Source organism: Zonotrichia albicollis, chromosome 10, assembly GCF_047830755.1.
Source record: "Zonotrichia albicollis isolate bZonAlb1 chromosome 10, bZonAlb1.hap1, whole genome shotgun sequence".
NCBI classification, from domain to species: Eukaryota; Metazoa; Chordata; class Aves; order Passeriformes; family Passerellidae; genus Zonotrichia; species Zonotrichia albicollis.
In genome coordinates this window covers 11,194,003-11,213,130 of record NC_133828.1, presented here as the reverse complement: position 1 = coordinate 11,213,130, position 19,128 = coordinate 11,194,003, and the positions used below count along the sequence as shown (strand labels likewise).

The window sequence follows — 19,128 nt, the reverse complement described above, 5'->3', positions numbered from 1 at the left end:
GAGGGAGGTGTTGAGAGGACACACACAGCAACAGAGCCTTCCAGAAACACACACTGAGCTCCAGCCACGCACAGGAGCCAGTAAACTTAAACCAAACAACAGGAGGTGACACCCTGTCGAAGCAGAAAAACCCTTCCTCCCTCCTGCGAGACCCCAAAATTCCTCTCTGCTACACTGGAAACAACATCAGATGTTTTACATTTCAACAAGCTGGTTTGAACAAATTGATTTGCCACTGAATTTGGAAACAGCAGTAGGAAAAAAAAAAAGTTTTAATATTGTAGTCAACAGAGCTGATTTCCAAGCAAGGGAACTGCCAGTAAGGTGGAGTTGTGCTCATCCAGCAAGGATTTGAGGAGACTCAGTGTGAGTCTGGGGCGGTCCATGCAGACCAGTATTTACTGATTAATTATCAAAGGCCGAGGAATTTGGGGAGTTTGGGAAGCTACCTTCCACACTGGAAGCTGGCTGTTCAGTTTTGCCTTTGCCAGTGTGCAATACTCAGCTTTGCAGGCCACAGCTTTCAGCTGGCATGGCTGCTAACTGGCTTCATAAACTTAGGGCTGAAACACATTTGAAACCTTCCAGCCCATTAGCAACTTTTTCATCTCCTATCATGGGTGTTAAAACAGTCAAATGTTGCTAGTGGCCATGTCTGTAGCTGGTATTCACTGGTTTTAGCAAATTCTAAAATCCAGGACAGGGTATTATTGGAAAAAAGTGAGGATTGACACATGGCAGCAATAATTTCTCTGAGGGATTCCCCTGGGCCAGTAAGAGCTAAGGGAAATGAAACAGCATGAGTGAAACCTGCCCACAATTTACCTGAAGGCAGATTTAAGAAGGCTGAAGTGGTGATGAAACCCACAAAAAGTAAAATGAGCACAAAGACTCCCTGTGTCCCAAGGGGCTTTAACAGGTTTTTATCCTAATCTAATCTTCCAGCAAATAGCATGGACACAGGTCTGTAAAAGGAGATGGCTCTAACCGAGTCCTTACCAGTTTTAAGCTGATCAAAACTCACATTTCAGCTGGAAAAGCAAAACTGTGGGATTGCTTGGAGTGGAACTCACACTCCCAATGGATGAAAATACCTACTTGGAGGGATCTCAAACTCTGTGATAAACTACTCAGAACTGCCACACGCAAAAGCTGTTGAGCTACGTTGATCAAGTCCTACCATCCATTGCTCGATGTCTCCCCACTTAGTATCCAGCCCATAATATTTCTACAGACAGAAAAGGGAAAAAAAAAAAGCAGAATTTAGATGAGAAAAGCAGACACAGAACATTTAGGCATGCACTGCCAGGCCTTGGCCAAGCCACACAGCTCCACATGACCGTGCCAGTGAGAGCTGTGCCGCATGGCACCGGAGTGAATGCCTGGGAAAAGCTGCCTGGGAAGCGGAAAGGGGAATTTGGGCACAACCAGGGTGCTCAGCAGCTTCCTCTCCCTCAGCACTGCAAAACCCCCTGTGCTGGGGGATAGGAGCAAGGAGAGTAATGAGTCTTGAATTCCTGACCCAGTTAAGTCAAGACTCATTACAAGGGAGGCGAGCGCAGGACTCTTCCAGGATGAAAATTGCTGTCAAATCATGTTTCCCGTAAAGGTCTGTCAAACTGGGCAGACAAGTTGGGTACAACTCATTCTGGGCACCCTGATTTGCTGGATTGGAGCTCCACAGAGCTCCTTTCAGAGCACCAGGCTGTTTGAGCCACCTGAGAGCAGAGGCAGCCCCAACAAGGGTACAAGAGGACAAGATCCACCAGTGCAGGCAAAGACAACACTGGGAACTTCCCCATGGACTTGAATTTCCTCCAGGCAGCAAGTTGTTCAAAGATCCACAAGTTTAATGGGACTTTTCTTCCTCCCCAAAGAAGCCTGTCAAATCTGGTCTCAGGAATTTTGTGTTTCTAATGGTGTCCATTAAAATGATTCCTGTGTGAATTAAAATCACTGGCCTACAGCACAGCAATAGGCAAATGGCAATCTTGCTTAATTAAGCAAGAATATGTATTTTAGAGCTTTCTTACATGCTTGAGGAGGCAGAAATATCAACAGCCAAACCTTAGGAAATTATTTTTTTAAAAAATAGAAACCTGTTCTGTATTGCAATCTGGTTTTAGCACTCACTCAATGGTATTAATGTAATTTTATGTTCACCCTTAAAACCTCATTCACTATTTACTGATAAACTAAACCAAACAGCTGCACATTCTTCTGTGCTGTATTACTTTATTCCCACTTCAGATTCATAAGCCATGCACAAGCTTGTTATAAAAGTAGCCATTATACACATCTCAGCCTGAGAATGACCCCTGAGAATTCCATGAACTCCTAGAGCTGTGCGCATGATGAGAACCTGCAGATTATATGCTTTGTAGTAAAGCAGGTCAGGTAAAGCCTTATTAGAGGCTTTTTAGCCATTAACAGACTGAGAACATTTTCTAACACTAGACATCAGTTTAAAAAACTCGAACACACTATTGAAATGGAGAATCCTTTTTCACACATAGGAAGGATCCATAAACACATTTGTAATTTTTTTAGGGTTTCTGCTTTCTTTTCATGCCCTCTGTTCCTGACACTGGTTTATGAATTCAGCCTTGCAAAAGGCAGATAAGGAAACAACCCTGACAAGACTTGCTATATCACAGTTTAAGTTCCACTTACAGGCTTTTCCTTCTCCATTTCAAATTACTCAGCGACATGCTTAACATCCCCTGAAGAAAAATCTTAATGAATGAGACTGCCTAGAGACTATTTGAATTTATAATATTTTAAAGAGCACGTGTCATACTGGACTGAACTGGCAGCTTTTGAGCTCTCAAGTATTTTGACCCCTCACAGCCACTTTTTTCAGCTCTCCCTCTACACCAACTCTTCTGTTCTGCCCCCAGGGGCCTGGTTCCAATGGGCTGAAGGAGGAAATGCTGCTTTTCCATTCATTCAGGTTTCACTTAGAGGCCCTTGCTGGACTCAGGTTCCCTCCCACCTTGAAAAGTGATATTAAAATTCAATAATTAATGATGTTAATCCCATTGAGAGAGAACTCCAGATGCGATTCGCTCCCTGAGCGCCGGCGAAACTGCCAGACTCACAAACTCACCATGGGATGTTGGGAGGATAACCCACTTATCTCCTCATCCATGTCAGGCCAGTAAACAACCTCCTGGGCTCCCAGGGGGCTGCTTCTGCACCAGGAGGTTAAATTAATTCCCATAAAGAAGATTAATAAGGAGCCTGTCAATCCATGGGCAGACACTGAGTCACTCAGCGCTCACCCAACTCCAAAAATAAAACCAGGAGTGAGAGGGACTTGTTGCCAAATTGATGGGGTCAGGATTAAATAGCAGAGCACATGATTTGAGCAGCTCTTTTCATATACATACACACTCCAAGAGGAGAACAGCACTCCCAAGAAGCACATGCAGGGCTGGGGCAGGCTTTGAAACATGCAGTTAGGGCAGCTGGAGTGCCAGAACAAAACCAAGCACACTGTGGTTTAGGGAGACATTCAGCACTCAGCAAGCAATAAAAACACTCAGAAAAAAAAAAAAAAAAAAAAGAAAGATTCAATAAGGTACAAAATGGCAGGCTTGAAGAAAAATGTGTTTTCTCCCTCCCTGTAAAAATTCTTGGGAGTTATTTCTGATTATAGGTGCCACTCAGCTCACATGCTGGAAGTGTAGAACAGCCAGGCTGCTATATTCTGTTCTTTTCAGATGTCTGGCTGTTATTTCAACCAGACATCACGACACAAACCCCAAAATCTCTGTTTCTACATGGCAAGTGACCTCAGTTAGAGCTACTGTTATTATCCTCTTTGCCATGATCATGGAAAGGAAACTGGGAAGAGGGAAGAGATCATGACTTTAAACTGAGATAAGAGAGGATTAAACAATATAAAATCACGTTTAATGTGTTGGTTGAAGGCCATACAGTTTATTTACCCAAGGATTATGAATTCAAACACAGCATCCCTGATTTCCTTCAGTGACTTTGTGCAAATAAAGTCATCTGCAAGTCATTCTTCCTGCTGGCACCTGTTAAATGCTTGCCCAGCCTGAAACACTCCAGTGATTTTCTTGGCCTTCAGCACATGAACAGAGGTGACACAGGGAGCCACTGCGTCCTCCTGTGACCCTGCTTTGCCAAGTCACTTCTCTGTTACTGCTTATCCTTTGCCAAACAGGCTGTAGGAAAAAATCACATTAAGTGCCTGACCAGACACACCTTACATGGGTCACCTTCCCCCACTGCCCTTGACTGTGCACCCCACATGATTATGGGAGGGGAGGGCAGAATTACATGGAAATTTGCAGCCTGCTGGGCATCTCCCACTCCTCAGAGGATTTCCAAGGTTGGACTCGAGGATCTTGGAGGTCTTTTGCCACCTGAATGACTGTGTGGTTGTGAAATTGCAGCAAGACTCACAGGGTGGGAAGAAGAAGGCATGCAAACAAGAAGGAAAGCGAGCAAGCCCTACCTTCTGCACCTGATAGATCTGGGGGGAAAGGGAAAGAAACAAGGAACAAAGCTAGCATGAATGATGGATACATAGCAATGCTCCACAGCTCCTTCTGGAGGGAAAAAACAGCATTTATAGAGAAAATACAGCAGAACATCAACACAGAGAAGAGCACAGTGAAGCCCTGTGGATTCAGGCAGGACAAAAGCAGTGTTTGCATCGTGGGTCTCCTCCATGTGACTGGCTAGAGCACAGCATTCCTGTTCCCATTCCCACCACCCTCTGGGGTGCACATGGGACATTTTATCCCCAGGCTTTGCACCCAGCCCAGCTGTGAGCCAGGACCTCTCATTTTTCCAGCCTTCCCTCCAAACCAGGAATGGATGCCCAAATATTCACCCGGGACGAGTCGCGAATCTACCAGCACAATAAAAGCAAACAGCATTAACTACAGATCAACTGTTCCTCTTTGGAGGATAGAATTTGTCCTTGAGGGATGAATCACAGTTACAAAAGCACCAACCCCACACACCTCTCACCTGTGCACAGCACAGTGCCAGTGTGTGAAAATTCCTGGGAAATTCCTTCCACAGATATTGTTGGCATTAAAGCACCCCTGCAGGTTGTTCTGTCAATTTTTAATGTTCTTGTGGAGCCTCACACTATTTTCAGGCTTTAATAAATGCCCTGCTGACAGTGTTGTTCCATAGTCTTGGAGCACTTTGATAAGACACAAAACCTTTACAGCCACTCTACTGCGCCTGAATTTTGTGCTCTAGGAGAACTGCTCTTAACTGATAAGCTTCGTGAATCCACAGAAAAACAGAAAATAGGTTTTTTCTCACATCTTTCCTGAAACCAGAAACATTTCTGGTTACCCCAAAGAACCCTTCTTGTTGAAAACCACCTGGCTCTCTGCACAATCCTCTGGTGGCAAGGCAGTGAAGTCTCCCAGATTTTGGGGAATTTGGAGGATCCCTGGCATTCACTGCTCTCAGGGATACCCCATGGGAACCTGGATGCCAGAGCTGGGAAGCAAAGCTTATGTCTCTCAATCCCTGCCCTCCTGATCAGGTTCCCCTTCATGAAGGACAATGCACAACCCAGATTAATGCCTCAGCAGCTTTAATTCCCATTCCAGCAAGCACAGGAGGGAAAATTAGGACCCATTTAAAAACCAGCATTCCCACCACACAGTAACCACCCCACTTCCCTAAGAAAGCCATGGAGAGGAAAATGAACTGGGCCCTCCCACAAGGCTGCACACAATTCCAATTTCTGGCTTCTCCATGGCACACTCAGAGTGCCTTTCATCCACACACAGGAGCCAAACACCACAGGTTCAAACCTGGCAATTACCACACAGCTGATTAACCTCAAAGCTTTAACTTTTCCATGCTGGTTTTCTTCACCCACTCCTCGAGGCAGCTCCATGGAATCCTTATTTTCCAAAGCCCAGTGCTCCAGGCCTGGCACAGCAGGGATTCAAGGCAAGGCACACAAGGAGCCTCATGCCCAGGACCCAAATTGCCAATGGACAAGATAACAACAGGGCCCTTGTTCAGGCCAGGCACTGTGGAGGGAGGTGGGGAGGCTTTAGGGATAAAGCCAAATTAATAATTTGACTATTCCAGCTTTTTATAAAACCTGGAGTTTTGGAGGAACCCATTAACCAACAGGCATTACAATGGCTCTGCTCCGAAGTGACTGATCCCTCAGCAGTGCACAAGGGAAAGGTTGTGATTCCAACCTGATTCCAATCCTGAATCCAATCTCCCATGGCAGGGAGGTTGGAATCAGGGGGTTTTTAAGGGTTTTTCCAATCCTTAAAAGCCATTTTAGGATTCTGTGATGACACTGTCCTCTTTAGAAAAGAAAAAACATATACTTTTAAACAATCACCTCTGTTGCAGATGTGTGACCCCCAAAAACAGTCAATACACATCTAAGAAGTCAAATGCTTTCAAGAACAGTTTCCTCTATTAGGGTACACAGTTTTCTGTGTTAGGGTATGACCAAAAAACTCAAATATGTTTCATCCACAGTATTAACAGCAGACAGCTTTCCTGATTTCCTCATCAAAGGAGGCTGCACACAGAAATAAAATTTTTCATAGAAGCAGGTTTAAAACTGGACAGAAAAAGCCATGGTGGCAGAAGAAGAGTCTGCTAAAATCATCATCTACATCATCCCTCTTCAAATTTTCCTGGGTATCTTCACAGTGAGTGTATAAGATACAGATGAACCACCACAAACCTCCTCCATTTCCTCCCTGCTTATGTAAGCACCAAGTTTCATAGCCAGTCTCACCCCTCCCCATTCGAGCCACAAGAATCTGCTTTTCCCTTTTTTTTTACTAGAAAGCATCGGTAGCACATTTTATTCCAAAGAAATATGAATCCAAAAGGGGGAAAAATATGTGCAAGTGAGGTGAGGAAGGAATTCACAAAGCAGCCAAGGCAAGTTTCATGCTGTGCCCTCAAAGCAAGTGCTGCAGATGAAGGCAGGAGAGCAGCACAGTGCACTTGCCTTGAACCAGAAGTACAGGCTCATCTGCTGTGTGAACTGGCAGGGAAGAATCTTATCCCACCGATTAAGGAGTGGGAGGAGATCAGTCTCTTTTCACTTCAGGCACTAATATCAGCTTACACTGTGGTCTCCAAGTGTCAGCCCTTGAAGAGACATTTAAAGCCTTGCCAGCAGAACACACAGAAAGCATTCTCTGCAATTAGCCCTACTGCTGCAGCTTTCAAAAACTGTTACTGTTAAATATTGCTTGGGAAAAAAAGGGTTTAATACATTTCAGGTCAAGCTTCTGAGAGGAAAAAATAAATGCACAGGAAAAAAAAAATAAATTCTTCCTCCAATTTTACCTTTAACAAATTGTTACTCAGAAAAACTGGGCTGCCCACTCCTGGCTTGCTGTTCTGCATGAATTAACAATGAATACCTGAATGCACACAGGAATTTGTCTCAGGACCAGGCACATCTCAACAGTACAAGCCAAAGGGACTGGTCTCAGACTCAGCAGCTGGAAACCAAGTGTTTCAAAAGCATGGCAGCGTGGTATGGTAAACCAGGACCCTTCACTGCTCTGACTCCCACCAGTGCTGGGAAACCAGGGAAGGGAGGAAATACCAAATATCCTAATTGTCCTTCCAGCTCAGAACAGGCCCTGGCAATGAGAGCTGCCCTGCACTCACTGATGTGTGCAAGCAAACCAGAGAATTATACCAGACTTCCAGATTAATTATTTACATCTTTGGTGGGTAACAACAACAAAGCAGCTCTGAATGAGAAGTCAGAAGCATTCAAGCTGTAACACTTGTCAGACCTGTGCCTTTCCTAAAGCCTCATCACCAAGAACACATTCTCTAATAAACAGAGGAATTGATTCACATCTCTGCGATTCAGGAGTGATCAACACCCTTATCTCCAGAGGGACTCCCCATGTCCTGGGCTGATCCCACAGTGTGGGCAGCAGGAAAGGGGGAATTCTGCCCTTCTGCCTTGCTCAGGTGAGACCCCACCTGCAGAACTGCTGGAGGAAGCACCAGGACGATCAGAGGGATGGGGCAGCTCTGCTGTGGGAAAAGGCTGGGAGAATTGGGAATGTTCCAAAAGGAGCCCCATCCAACAGGAAATATGGTGCAACACAAAGGGACTGGAGTGACAGCACAAGAGGGAATGGCTTCCCACTGCTGACATTGGATATTGGGAAGGAATTGTCCCCTGGGAGGGTGGGCAGGCTCTGGCACAGGTGCCCAGAGCAGCTGTGGCTGCCCCTGGATCCCTGCAAGTGTCCAAGATCTGGCTGGACAGAGCAGCCTGGGCTAGTGGAGGTGTCCCTGCCCATGGCAGGGGGTGGAACAAGTTAAGTTTAAGGTCCTTTTAACTCAATAGATTCTGGGATTCTGTGATCAGGTCACAATTCTTGTGCCCACTTTTTGCTTCAGCTTCAGAAAACACTTTTCATGTACCCAGCTTATACGTCCCTATGAAACTTGCGCTCAACTTCTCCTCTTTAGCTTCCCTTCCCTGGAGAAAAAAAAACCCCAAAAACAACAACAACAACAACAAAGAGAGCAAACCAAAACAGCCAAACCACTGGCACAGCTACCCTTCTTTGTGCTGCCTGGCACGAGGAGGTGCCAGGTGAGGAGATGACGCTGCCTCTGGAGCACACCTGCAATCCTGCCCCACCGCAGAGCAGTCTCCCACAGGAACTTTCCCACATCTCCCCCTGCAACTGAGAGCTCTCTGCCAGAGGCCCAGATATACCTGCTGCACCATTTCTCAATCCTGTGTGCAGACTCTTCATGCAAAAGTCACCCAATTACTTTAAAATGAGGGAAATGAAGTGCAAGATTGAGAAATGTCATAAATATGAGGTGGTGGGCAGGAGAGGAGCCAGTTTCCAAACCCAGATCATTAAAACACTCTCTTTCACTGCCATAGTTAGAGCCTGTAATGGTAGCACCTGGAAACTTTTAACTCAGAGCAGCAGAGTAAATATATTTCCAAGTAATCCATGCTCCACAAGAAGCCTGCCAGGGCATGCACACAGCTTAAAGCATGAAAGACTACACGCACACAGCTTAAATCATGAAAGACTACACGCACACGCAATAAATTCATTTATTGCTTTTTAACTCCCAGAAGGGACTTAGGGCTCTAAAAAGCCTTCTGAAGTAGTAAAGCAAGTGCTTTAACTCCTGGTTATTTAACATGGCAGCAGTGGAAAAGCACTCTTTATGTTTCTGCAAAGTTTGCAAAGGGAAATGAAGATGGCAGAGAACCAGGTGTTCAGATCCCAGTGTCACAGCAGGGTCCCCTCCAAGGAAGGGGTAGGTGCCAGATATCTTGTGTTGATCACTGCTTGGGATTTTCTGTATTTATGTTTTATTGTACCTGCAAGACACTTGTGGCAATGAAAAACTTCCTGCAGCTCCCCTTAACATCTCTACCTGGCATCTGGGGGGTAAGATTAAACTATTTCAAAAAGTTACAGAATACCCAAGCATACAAAACATTAAATAAATGTGCCATTTATGCCAGTGAGTTACTAAGCAGACTGTGATGGGTATCTGGCTGAGCTTTCAATGACTGTGGTATTTCACAGGGACATCCTGCCCTGCCCAATTTCTATCTACCCAAAGCTTTCACAGGTTTTCAGATGACAAGCCCTTAATTGCAGGAGCTTTAGCTTTCACACCTAAATTTCAGTTTACTAAGACACCCTTTGCAGCATCAGCTTTTAATCTGCAAAGGGGTCATCAGCTTCATTAAGTCACCTGTAAATTAGATGGTGTCACTGCCAGGACACCCCTATTTACTTTGCTACCCAAACAAAACACGTGGTGCCTGTTTAGCACAGCCCTCCCACGGCTGCTCCCAAATCCCCCAGCCCTGACTGCTGGCACAGCAGTGACAGCACCTCCCAGGCTGGGCCAGGCTGCAAGAAACATCCCTCAGACAGCAGCAACTGCAGCAGGAGAAGGCTCCCACCTTCCCCAAGCTCTGTGTTTGCAGCAAGGGAGCTGAGACGCATCCAGACCTGCCTCACCAGGAGCAGGGCATGGGCAGCCTGCCCACGAGCTCCTTTGTGGGCTCTGCTGTCACATCCTGATCCACATCCTGCTGTCACCTCCTCATTCACTGCTCCACAGCTCAACCAGATCCTGCTCTGCACCTCAAAGCAAATGCAGAACCACTGAATTACAGAATGGTCTGGGTTGGAAGGGACCTTAAGATCATCAAGTTCCATCCCCTGCCATGGGCAGGGACACTTTCCACTATCCCAGGTTGTTCCAAGCCCCATCCAGCCTGGCCTTGGACACTTCCAGGGATCCAGGGCTTCCATGGGCACCCTGTGCCAGGGCCTCACCACTCTTCCAGGAAAGATGTTTTTCCTAATATCCACTCCAACTCTGCCCTCTGTCAGTGTGAAGCCATTTCCCTTTCTTGCTGCCCCACATTTATTCCTACTAAGTATTCCCAGACCTTGCCCCCAGACTCCTTCTTCATTCTCCTTCAAAAATCTACTGAAAAAACTAAATTGTGATTACTGTTGTCCCTCTAACCTCAACCAGAGTGGTTGTTGCAGCCACTCTGCTGCTTCACTCAATGCACATCACCAAGCACAACTTTTGAGAGCTCCTGGTTGAGTTCACCACGTAGGCAATGCTTTGCCAAGTGCAGTTTCTCCCCTTGCCCCTGCCAAGAGCAGCCCATCCTTTTTCCAAACTTGGGGAGGGCAGTGGATTCACAGCAGGAAGCAGAACAGCTTCCCACTGGAGTTACACAAAGAGCCAGGAATCTTCCATATTCATTGGATTTCTAACGAAGTGATAAGAATCCACCACCTCCGACAGGCACAGAAGGAAGCTGCATACTTCAAAGTTTAACATTAAACAGGAATTACCAACCACCAGGATTTTCTGTGAATAATTACGCCGGCTTCACCGAGATAAAAATCCTTGCGTTTTTTCCAGGTTTTTCTATGATCAACATTAGCTCCACACAGACTATTTCAACAAAACACAGACAAGCCCTCTATTCCAGCATCTCTGAACATCCTCCTCCCTGGATACAGCCCCCCAAAGCCCCGGCCTTACCTCCTTCTGCTGCCTCTCCAGCTCTTTCATGCGGATCTCCCGCGCCTCCGCCCGCGCCGCTCGCTTCGCCGCGAGTCTGGCTTCAGCCTGGGAAGGGGAACACAGGCATGGGATGAGATCAAAGCTGGCCAGCCCAAGGGGGAGCACGCTCTGGAAGCAGGGCAGGCAATGGGGAGGTTTGACTGGGCAAGGCTGTAAACACATCTGTAGGAGTTAATTCCCTACTGCAGGTAATGGCCCTGCCTTCCCTAACTTGTTATCGTAACACCCCCGTGCAGGCACTACCCTCCCTGAGCACACTTGTGTTTAAAAGGGATCTTTAATTATTATTTGTGTGGCTGGAGAGGAAGCAGGTTGATTTATTTATTGCTTGTTTTGTTTTGGGTTGTTTTGTTGGGTTTTTTCTTCCCTCCCCTGCAGCGTGGCTTGCTTTTTTATTGATGAATTAATTTGACCAACACCAAACACATTATGTGCCATTTTTCCTAACCACTGACACTGTGCACACATACCTGGGCACAGGGTTTGGGTAAACACTGGGGTTCAGTATGCACAGCTAAGGCTGAAATTATGGAGAGAAAATGCACTAGCTCCATTACAAATCTCCAAAATTCCACATTCCAGTCCAAACCTCGCTGGAGTGGAATTCTGCCAAGAACAGACCTCTCGAGAGATCTACGGTGCTTCCTCACTTCAGCCCAGGTGGAAGTGATGGAACATCATAGACAGTAACATTTTTAATATTCTGCTTTAAATCCCAGGCAAAGCCAGTAGATCTTACAGAGGAAAAAGTAAAATTAGCTCAGGTTTTGGTACAGCACAACCATGAGCAGCTCAGAAGGGAGCCAAAGGCACAACTCATAGCCACCCTGGTGTTGCACCCAACTCCTCTGCTTCTGAAACCTTTCACTGTAACTACAGCATCCAAACTGACAGGAAAATCTGCCATAACATCGAGGTCAGGCACACAGAGAAATCAAAACACCGGTGTTTTCAGTAGTGCTTCTAAACAGAAGGAAAACCACCAAAAAACAAAGTGTAATTTCTTTTCCCTTCTGTAAGTGCAGTCACCACTCAAACCCAGGGAAAAGTGTCACAGCCTCCAAAAACACAAACAAAGCATGGGAAAAAACCAAACCAAACCAAAAACAAAGCAAAAAAACCCAAAACAAAACAATAAACCAACCAAAAGAAGGGAGTAGGATGGTTGAAACTTGCAGTTAACAGAAAAGAGCTGATGAAAATCAAGCACAAGCTGATGCACGGTAGGACCAGGAGCCTTGTGGTGCTGTAGATCTTAAAACTTCAGACTGGGAGAGACCAAGAGGGGATCTCATCAATCCATACAAATCCATACAAACATCCCGAAGTCCACCAAGAGGGTGGTGCCAGACTCTTCTTAGTGGTGCCCAGTAGCAGGATGAGGAACAATGGCCATAAACTGAACCACAAGAAGTTTCACCTCAGCACGAGGGAGAGAATTTCTGTTCACTGAGGGTGAGCATCCCAAACCCACCTGGACATGTTTCAGTGTCACCTGCTCAGGGTCACCCAGGGGATTGGACTGGGGGACTCCAGAGGTCCCAGTGAAAAATTGCTTCTAAAAAGTAAAGAAGCCTTCTCAGAGAATTTTTAAAAGCCCAAGGTAGAAAGAGTAAAGAGCTGGTTTTGCACAGAGCTGCTCTCCATGAGTTCTTTGCCTGAATTTCAAGGTAAGTGGCTCTGCCATGGGCAGAAATTCATAGCAGGAGCAGATTCTTCACACCTGCACCCAAACCCATCCCGTGCCATAACCTGTTACTCACAGAGCCAGGTGACAGCAGGCTCTGGGTGCAGACATGGATCCCCAAACGTGTTTCCAACACCACCTCCCAACCTAAAGCAGTCTGTCCAGGAAAATAAAGCCCCAGCCCTGCTGCTGGGCAAAGCCCGGGTGGAATCCCTGGCAGGCAGTGTCCTGACCCATCTGCAGTGTTTGGAATTGCTGATGACACCCAGTATCCAAACATGCCCTGAAATGTGTGCTGAAATCACAGTTCTGGAAACAAGCCTCGTATTGATTTCATGTGATCCCTCCTGTTTATTTAAAAATAAACACTTCTGTTTATTTAAATAAACACTGGCAAACACCACCTGACAGAGGTGAGGAATAACACCAGCACAAACTGGTTTTTCCCTATGGAAAACAAAGGGCCCTAAAGTCACCACAAGCAAAACACACCAAAAATACAGGTTGTGTATCCCCCAACTTTCCTCCTGACAGAAAAAGGCAGAAACAAGATTATTTGGATGTTAACATGATTGTAGCTGTCATCCTCATGAATTTCAATAACCAGCTGAGTTTTCACATCAGAACTAGGTGCCTGTATGTAAAATTCAGATATAATTCAAATGATACATATTTCCCCTTGTTTTCCTTATATGATAGGGGCCAAAGGATTTACACACTTGCTAGCTATGTTACAGAATTATATATTCTCCCAGAAGCAAGCACAATACAATATGAAGTGAAGGAACTTGAAAAATAGGGAAAAAAATTTAAAAATTTAGCCAGTTTTTCTCAGGCCTTCCTGAGAATGAGGCTTGCCAGTTTCTAAATTACAGACACCAACTGCAGGAAGTTAAATGAATTTTACCTCATGCAAAACCACACATTTTGTGTGTCATTTCTTAGAACATAATTCTGCTTTTAGTGCCAATCCATGGTGCATCTCTACCTTATTCTATTTCATCTTTGCAGCCCTCCAGCTGCCCATTTAAAGCCGACCTGCGAACCTTGTAAGAATAAAAAACACATTTTCACTCAGCAGCTTTGACTAACAATGGCTTACATCTTGGAACAAGCATATTGTTTATTTATGAACTTTTTCTTTCCATGACCACACCAGCCTTAAGTATCTTTGAATAAAAAAAAACAACAGAAACAGTATCCTGGGTTCTTGAACTTTAAGCTAAAAACCTGTGGTTATCAGAGACTGAAGAAGTCATGAAGTTTTATTTCATTCTGAACACTCATACTTTGAAGCAACTCATTTTCATCACATTGAAACAAATAATTACAGAATTGTTTGGGCTGGAAGGGACCTCAGGAGGCCTTATCCACCCTCCTGCTCAAAGCAGGGTCAGTATCACATTCAGACCACGCTGCTCAGGGCTTGGTCCAGATGGCTCCTGAAAACCTCAGAGTTTGGTGGCTCTGCAGCCTCTCCAGGCTCCTGTTCCCCTGCCTGACCATCCTCATGGAGTAAAGAAACAAATCCCCACCAAATCATGCTCTTGGCTCCTTAGTAACCCCAACTTCTCTGTCAGAAGGCTGCTGTCCCTTAAAGGGCTGCATCAAGCACTGAGGAATATTTTCAAGCACATTCTCAAGGATGTCTGGGTGCCATTTAGATGATTACACAGTTATTTTCACCGTGGTTCCTAAACACCAGCTCATTTGTGTTGGACAAAGGGGGGCTTGTAAGAAACAGGCCATCCTTCCCTAAAGGGTTTTTGAGCCCACAGCAAAATGAGACAAGGGGGGGACAGGAAATATGCAAAGAGGAGGAAAAAAGGCTTCAGTATGTGAAGCTACCCACAAATCCTGGAGGGTGCTCTCCAGCTCAACAGAAATACATCATGCTATAGAGTCAGGCCAGCCATCAAATGGTCAACCTGTGGCCTTCACAATCCCATTCCTAGCATACTTTGGCGGATGGAATTACTTCACTCAGAATGAATTGGTTTCTAATACTCCGTAGGTGGCACTGGTGATGAAGCTGGTATCACCTGTGAGCTCAGAGGAGGTAAATCCATCAGGACAGGGAGGAGCCCACATCTCACTGGGCAAGGAGTTATCAAAGTCAAACCAAAGGCTGCCAGCAAGCCTAGCACACCCTGCAGTGAGGGTGGGAGCCTGTTGTACACAGATTTTCCTGTGCCAAAGCCCAGCTCAGGTACAGTGGGTGCCCCCAGCATGGCACAGGGCAGGGACACCCAGAACAGCCCCAGCTGCTCAAGCTGTGAACTTTTAGGAGATGTAAGAATAAAAACACAGGCCAGGCTTTCAGACCCACACAGAGCAGTGTCAGATTTATTTATTGTGGGGCTCTTGCTCAGCAGCACGGGCGTGACGGAACGCATCGGGGTTTGTCAGACCACACTCTCTGCGCCTCCTGGACTCTGCTCCGTGCTATAAATACCTTGATTTCTTGCACAGCCTGCAAGCAGCAACGCTAACTTTACATTTCTCCCTCTGTGCTGACTAAACCAAAACAGGCTTTGCCTGGCTGACTTTGGTCTTTGTCCAGCCCAAGCACTTGACAGAGCAGAGTCACCTCTAAGGGCAGTAGCAGAAACACACTGCAGCCTGCAAGAGACACTGCTGAACATTAGAAAACCACCCAAAAATTCACATACTTCTGAAATTCAGCTTACTAAAAGCTGTTCTTTAGGCTGCCTAAGGCATAAATAACTATTCAAGGAAAGATTTAAAAAAAAAGAAATTAGAAATCACTAAGACTGAAGAAGTCTCCTTGACTTCTTAAAATCATCTAAAATTCATCAGTGACTCAGCAAGCAATACAGGCCTCAATCAAATGTGACAGATCATTGTCAAAAACAGAAGAATAAAAATATGAAGTCTAATTGCACTCATTACCAAGCTTTTGCAACTTCCCTTTTATGAAATATTGCTCATCTGACAAGGAGAACTGGCAGCTTCAGCCCTGCTGAGCATGTCACACCAAAAAAACCCAAACCTCATCAGAGGCTTCTGTAAGGGCCCCATGGGCAAAGCGAGAGGAGATGGCTGAGATGAACACAGAACTGGGCACCAGCTGAAAAATCATCACCCTAATTTATGGGACTTGCTCAAATACTACAAATATACACACTGAATTGCTGGGTTTTTATTGCAGTTGCTCAGAATGATTTACAGTCACCAAGCCCTGAAAGAAATGCACTGTTGAACTCCAAAACGCTCCTTGCTTTTGCTGGGCTACTTGCTCAGCACTTGACACTCCACCTTTAGGGTCACTCAGCCTGAAAATAAAACCCCAGCCCTGTGCAGCAGCAAATCTTTACCCTGGCTTAAGGAGTTCAGTATGTTTAGATCTGAAGAGGGAAGAACTGAGCAGGTTGTAACAGGAGCAGAACTACATGTGAACAAAACACCAAAGCAGGTGTTGGCTGTCAGATGCAAAGGGTGAGAAGCATCTTCTGCTGCCTGCAGAAGTTGGGAGAAGCAGGAGCACGGGATGTGCAGCTGCTGCAGAGAGACCCCTACCCCACAGAGCCCCCTTTCAAACCCCACTGGTGGGGACCAGGCCTGGCTGTGCCCGTGGCAGGGGACGGAGCACAATGGTGACGGAAGCTGCGGCTTCCTGGCCCCGCGCGCGCGTTGGGGAAGCTGCGCTGTCACCGTGGCACGATGAGAGAATTATTGAGGTGAGCTGCTAAGGTAGAGGCCAGTGACACACACACACATCCTGAAGGTGTGCATTCTCAGAGCCTTTCCCTCCTGAAACAGCCAGGGCTTCATTGTTCGCCCGGCAGCCCCAAGACACAGCCAACAAAGGCAGGAAGTTACGCTGCTTTTCTGAGCGGTGACAAATGACCATGTTGACTTGCCACATAGTTACATGTGTAAGAGTTTTCCAGCTATACAAAGCACCCCTCAATTCCAGTGCACTCCAAATTACCTGCTTCTAAGGCTAGTAATCAAAGCCAGTGTCATATTTGTCGTGGAGGATTGAAGTGTTAGCTTGCCAGCACCAAACCATACCCAGAAAAGCTCTCTGATCCCACTGCCAGAGAAACCTTAAAACACAAGTCTGCCTGACTAAATTACACCTGCTCCCTGTGAGCAACCACTGCTGGGCATTGCTGCAATAACTAATCTCAGGCTGATTTAAATCTCTTGCCAACATGCTTAAGACATAGCCAGCCAGTCATTTTTGGGGCCAATGTAATTTTTCATGATGGATGCTGTCCCATTCCAGTATTCTGTATCCTCTTCCTCAAATATTATAGGACTGCTCATTCTGTTTAGCCAAGTCACACTCCATCAGTCAAAAATCTGATAAGGTTCCTTGCCCTCCTACATAATTTAAACACCTGATTTGCAATATTCCTGTAACACAGCTGACCAGCATAGCTACCGGGTAGAACCAGTGCTAACCCATGGCAATGTTTTTCCCTGTCTCCATTTCAGCAGCATGTGACCTAACCCAGGAGCTCCAGTAGCTCACCAGGTGAGTGGTGACTATTTAGCATGGAAACAAGAGGGACTATGTTTAAGAGGTCAAGGCAGCATATTTATCTGACATTTTTTGCATATGAGTTATAAATACATAAAACACTTTGCACCACTTACTCATATGGTAATGAACCCGTGAATCACACAGGGCTCGGTCAGTCCACATCCTGCTTTACCCCTCACCTTTCTCTTAAATGCAAATCACTACTCAGAGGCAGCAGGCTGATGAACCTTAACCTACACGTAACCATAGGGATTCCCTTCTAATACCCCGACAGCCCATCCTGGGCCGGTCTGACAGCTCGTGTCCAGGGATGCCCGACCTGCCCGCGGCCACCTGACGGTCCCATGGGGCTGCTGCGACATTTACTCAGCACTCATTTCCCAGCTTCTGCTGGCACGAAGGCTCCCGGAGCAGCTCAGAGCTCAGGTTCTGCTCAGCGATTGTGCAAAGCGATTTGGGCGCCGGCCGCTCCCGGGCACCGCACGGAGCTGTACCGGCGGCGCTGCCCGAGCCCCCCGCAGCCCCCCGGCCTTACCTGCTGCTGGGCAGCCGGGCTGAGGCACTCGGCAGCCGCGTCCATGGTTCCCGCTGCCGCCGTCTGTCCCCGCCGGGGCCCGCCCGGCACGGCACGGCCCGGGGGCGGAGCGGGGAGCGGACGGGGAGCGGCGCTCGGAAGAGCCGGGGCAGCGCACACACACTCTCACAGTCTGTTATACACACACATACACCTGCCGGGCATCGCTCCGGAACCCCCACGGACAGCGCCTCCCCGCCTCCTCTGTGTCCCCGAGGAGGATAAACAGAGCATCCCAACAGCTGGCCGCCCTCCCTCCCTCCGGGCTGCACATCCACGCTTATAAATGTATATTCCTGTTCACGCCGGGCGGCCTTTGCATGGCACACACAAACCGCCCCGGCGCTGCTAATTGCGGTGCTAATTATATCGGGGCTGCGGGTTGCGATGTGTGGAGCCGAGCTTAAAATGAGGCATCCATGCTGGTGTTGGTTTTATTCTTTTAGAAACGGAATAATGGGGGAAAAAAATGTAAAACCCCAAAATGTGTGACTGAAGTCTGACAGTACTGCAGAAGAGCAATCGGGAGTAGCGGCTGGCCAAAAAAAAAAGACACCCTGCATTTCAAAAGGTGATGAGGTGGATGAGCCGAAAGCACAGAAGGATTAGAGGGCACAGGTGGCTTTAAGTGGCACTAAACGGATCGATACTCCAAGAACAATTGGAGACAGGGTCAGAGCAGATATCCTGGCTCCACGGAGGTTAATGCCACCTGTTGATTCCACAGGATTTTTCACCCAAAGCATCTCTCGATTCCCCTTGACTTCACCTGAAGCTCGCTCAGCCATGCCCTCCCAAAGGCCAGGGAGAAACGCCCGGGGCCGGGAGAGCTGCGAAGCCTCAGGAGCTCACTTTACCCATGACTGCCATTCCTCAGCAGCGACAGCAGAGCACTCGGGGAGTCATCTCTTCTTGGCACGGCATTCTCCAGGGCCAGCCAAACAGGTTGCTCCTTAGCAACTCAGCCTGCGCCCTCCTTCCCGGTCAGGAGCCCAGCGAAGCCTCCACCCAGCGGCTGAGCTCAGATTTTCCATGAGCTGCCTGCCCAGCACAAGGAATCCAGCTGCTCAGGCTGGCACAGCACACCCTGCCATGCTGCTGACTGTATTCTAGCTCATTTGGAAGCGCTGGCACTGTTTTACACTTGGGGGCAATCACTTGGCAGTGCCTGGAGCCAAGCCATGTCCCACTGTCCCTGGGAAGGCCAGTCGTGCTTCCTTT

General features: G+C 47.0%; 1 protein-coding gene across 22 annotated transcripts in view; it reads right to left on the bottom strand.

The window, feature by feature from the left end:
• Positions 1-19,128, bottom strand: part of LRRFIP1 (LRR binding FLII interacting protein 1) — a 109,467-nt gene that overhangs the window by 50,737 nt on the left and 39,602 nt on the right. For 16 of the 22 annotated variants that reach the window (XM_074548019.1, XM_074548023.1, XM_074548020.1 and 13 more), the window contains exons 2-4: positions 11,089-11,175; positions 4,490-4,507; positions 1,181-1,228 (exon numbers count right to left, since the gene is read on the bottom strand). In XM_074548019.1, coding sequence (XP_074404120.1) covers positions 1,181-1,228; positions 4,490-4,507; positions 11,089-11,175 — 153 coding nt within the window. Of the gene's footprint in view, positions 1-1,180; positions 1,229-4,489; positions 4,508-11,088; positions 11,176-17,868; positions 18,026-19,128 lie in introns of those variants that run through there. The other 6 variants (XM_074548011.1, XM_074548017.1, XM_074548018.1 and 3 more) reach the window with 4 other exon arrangements.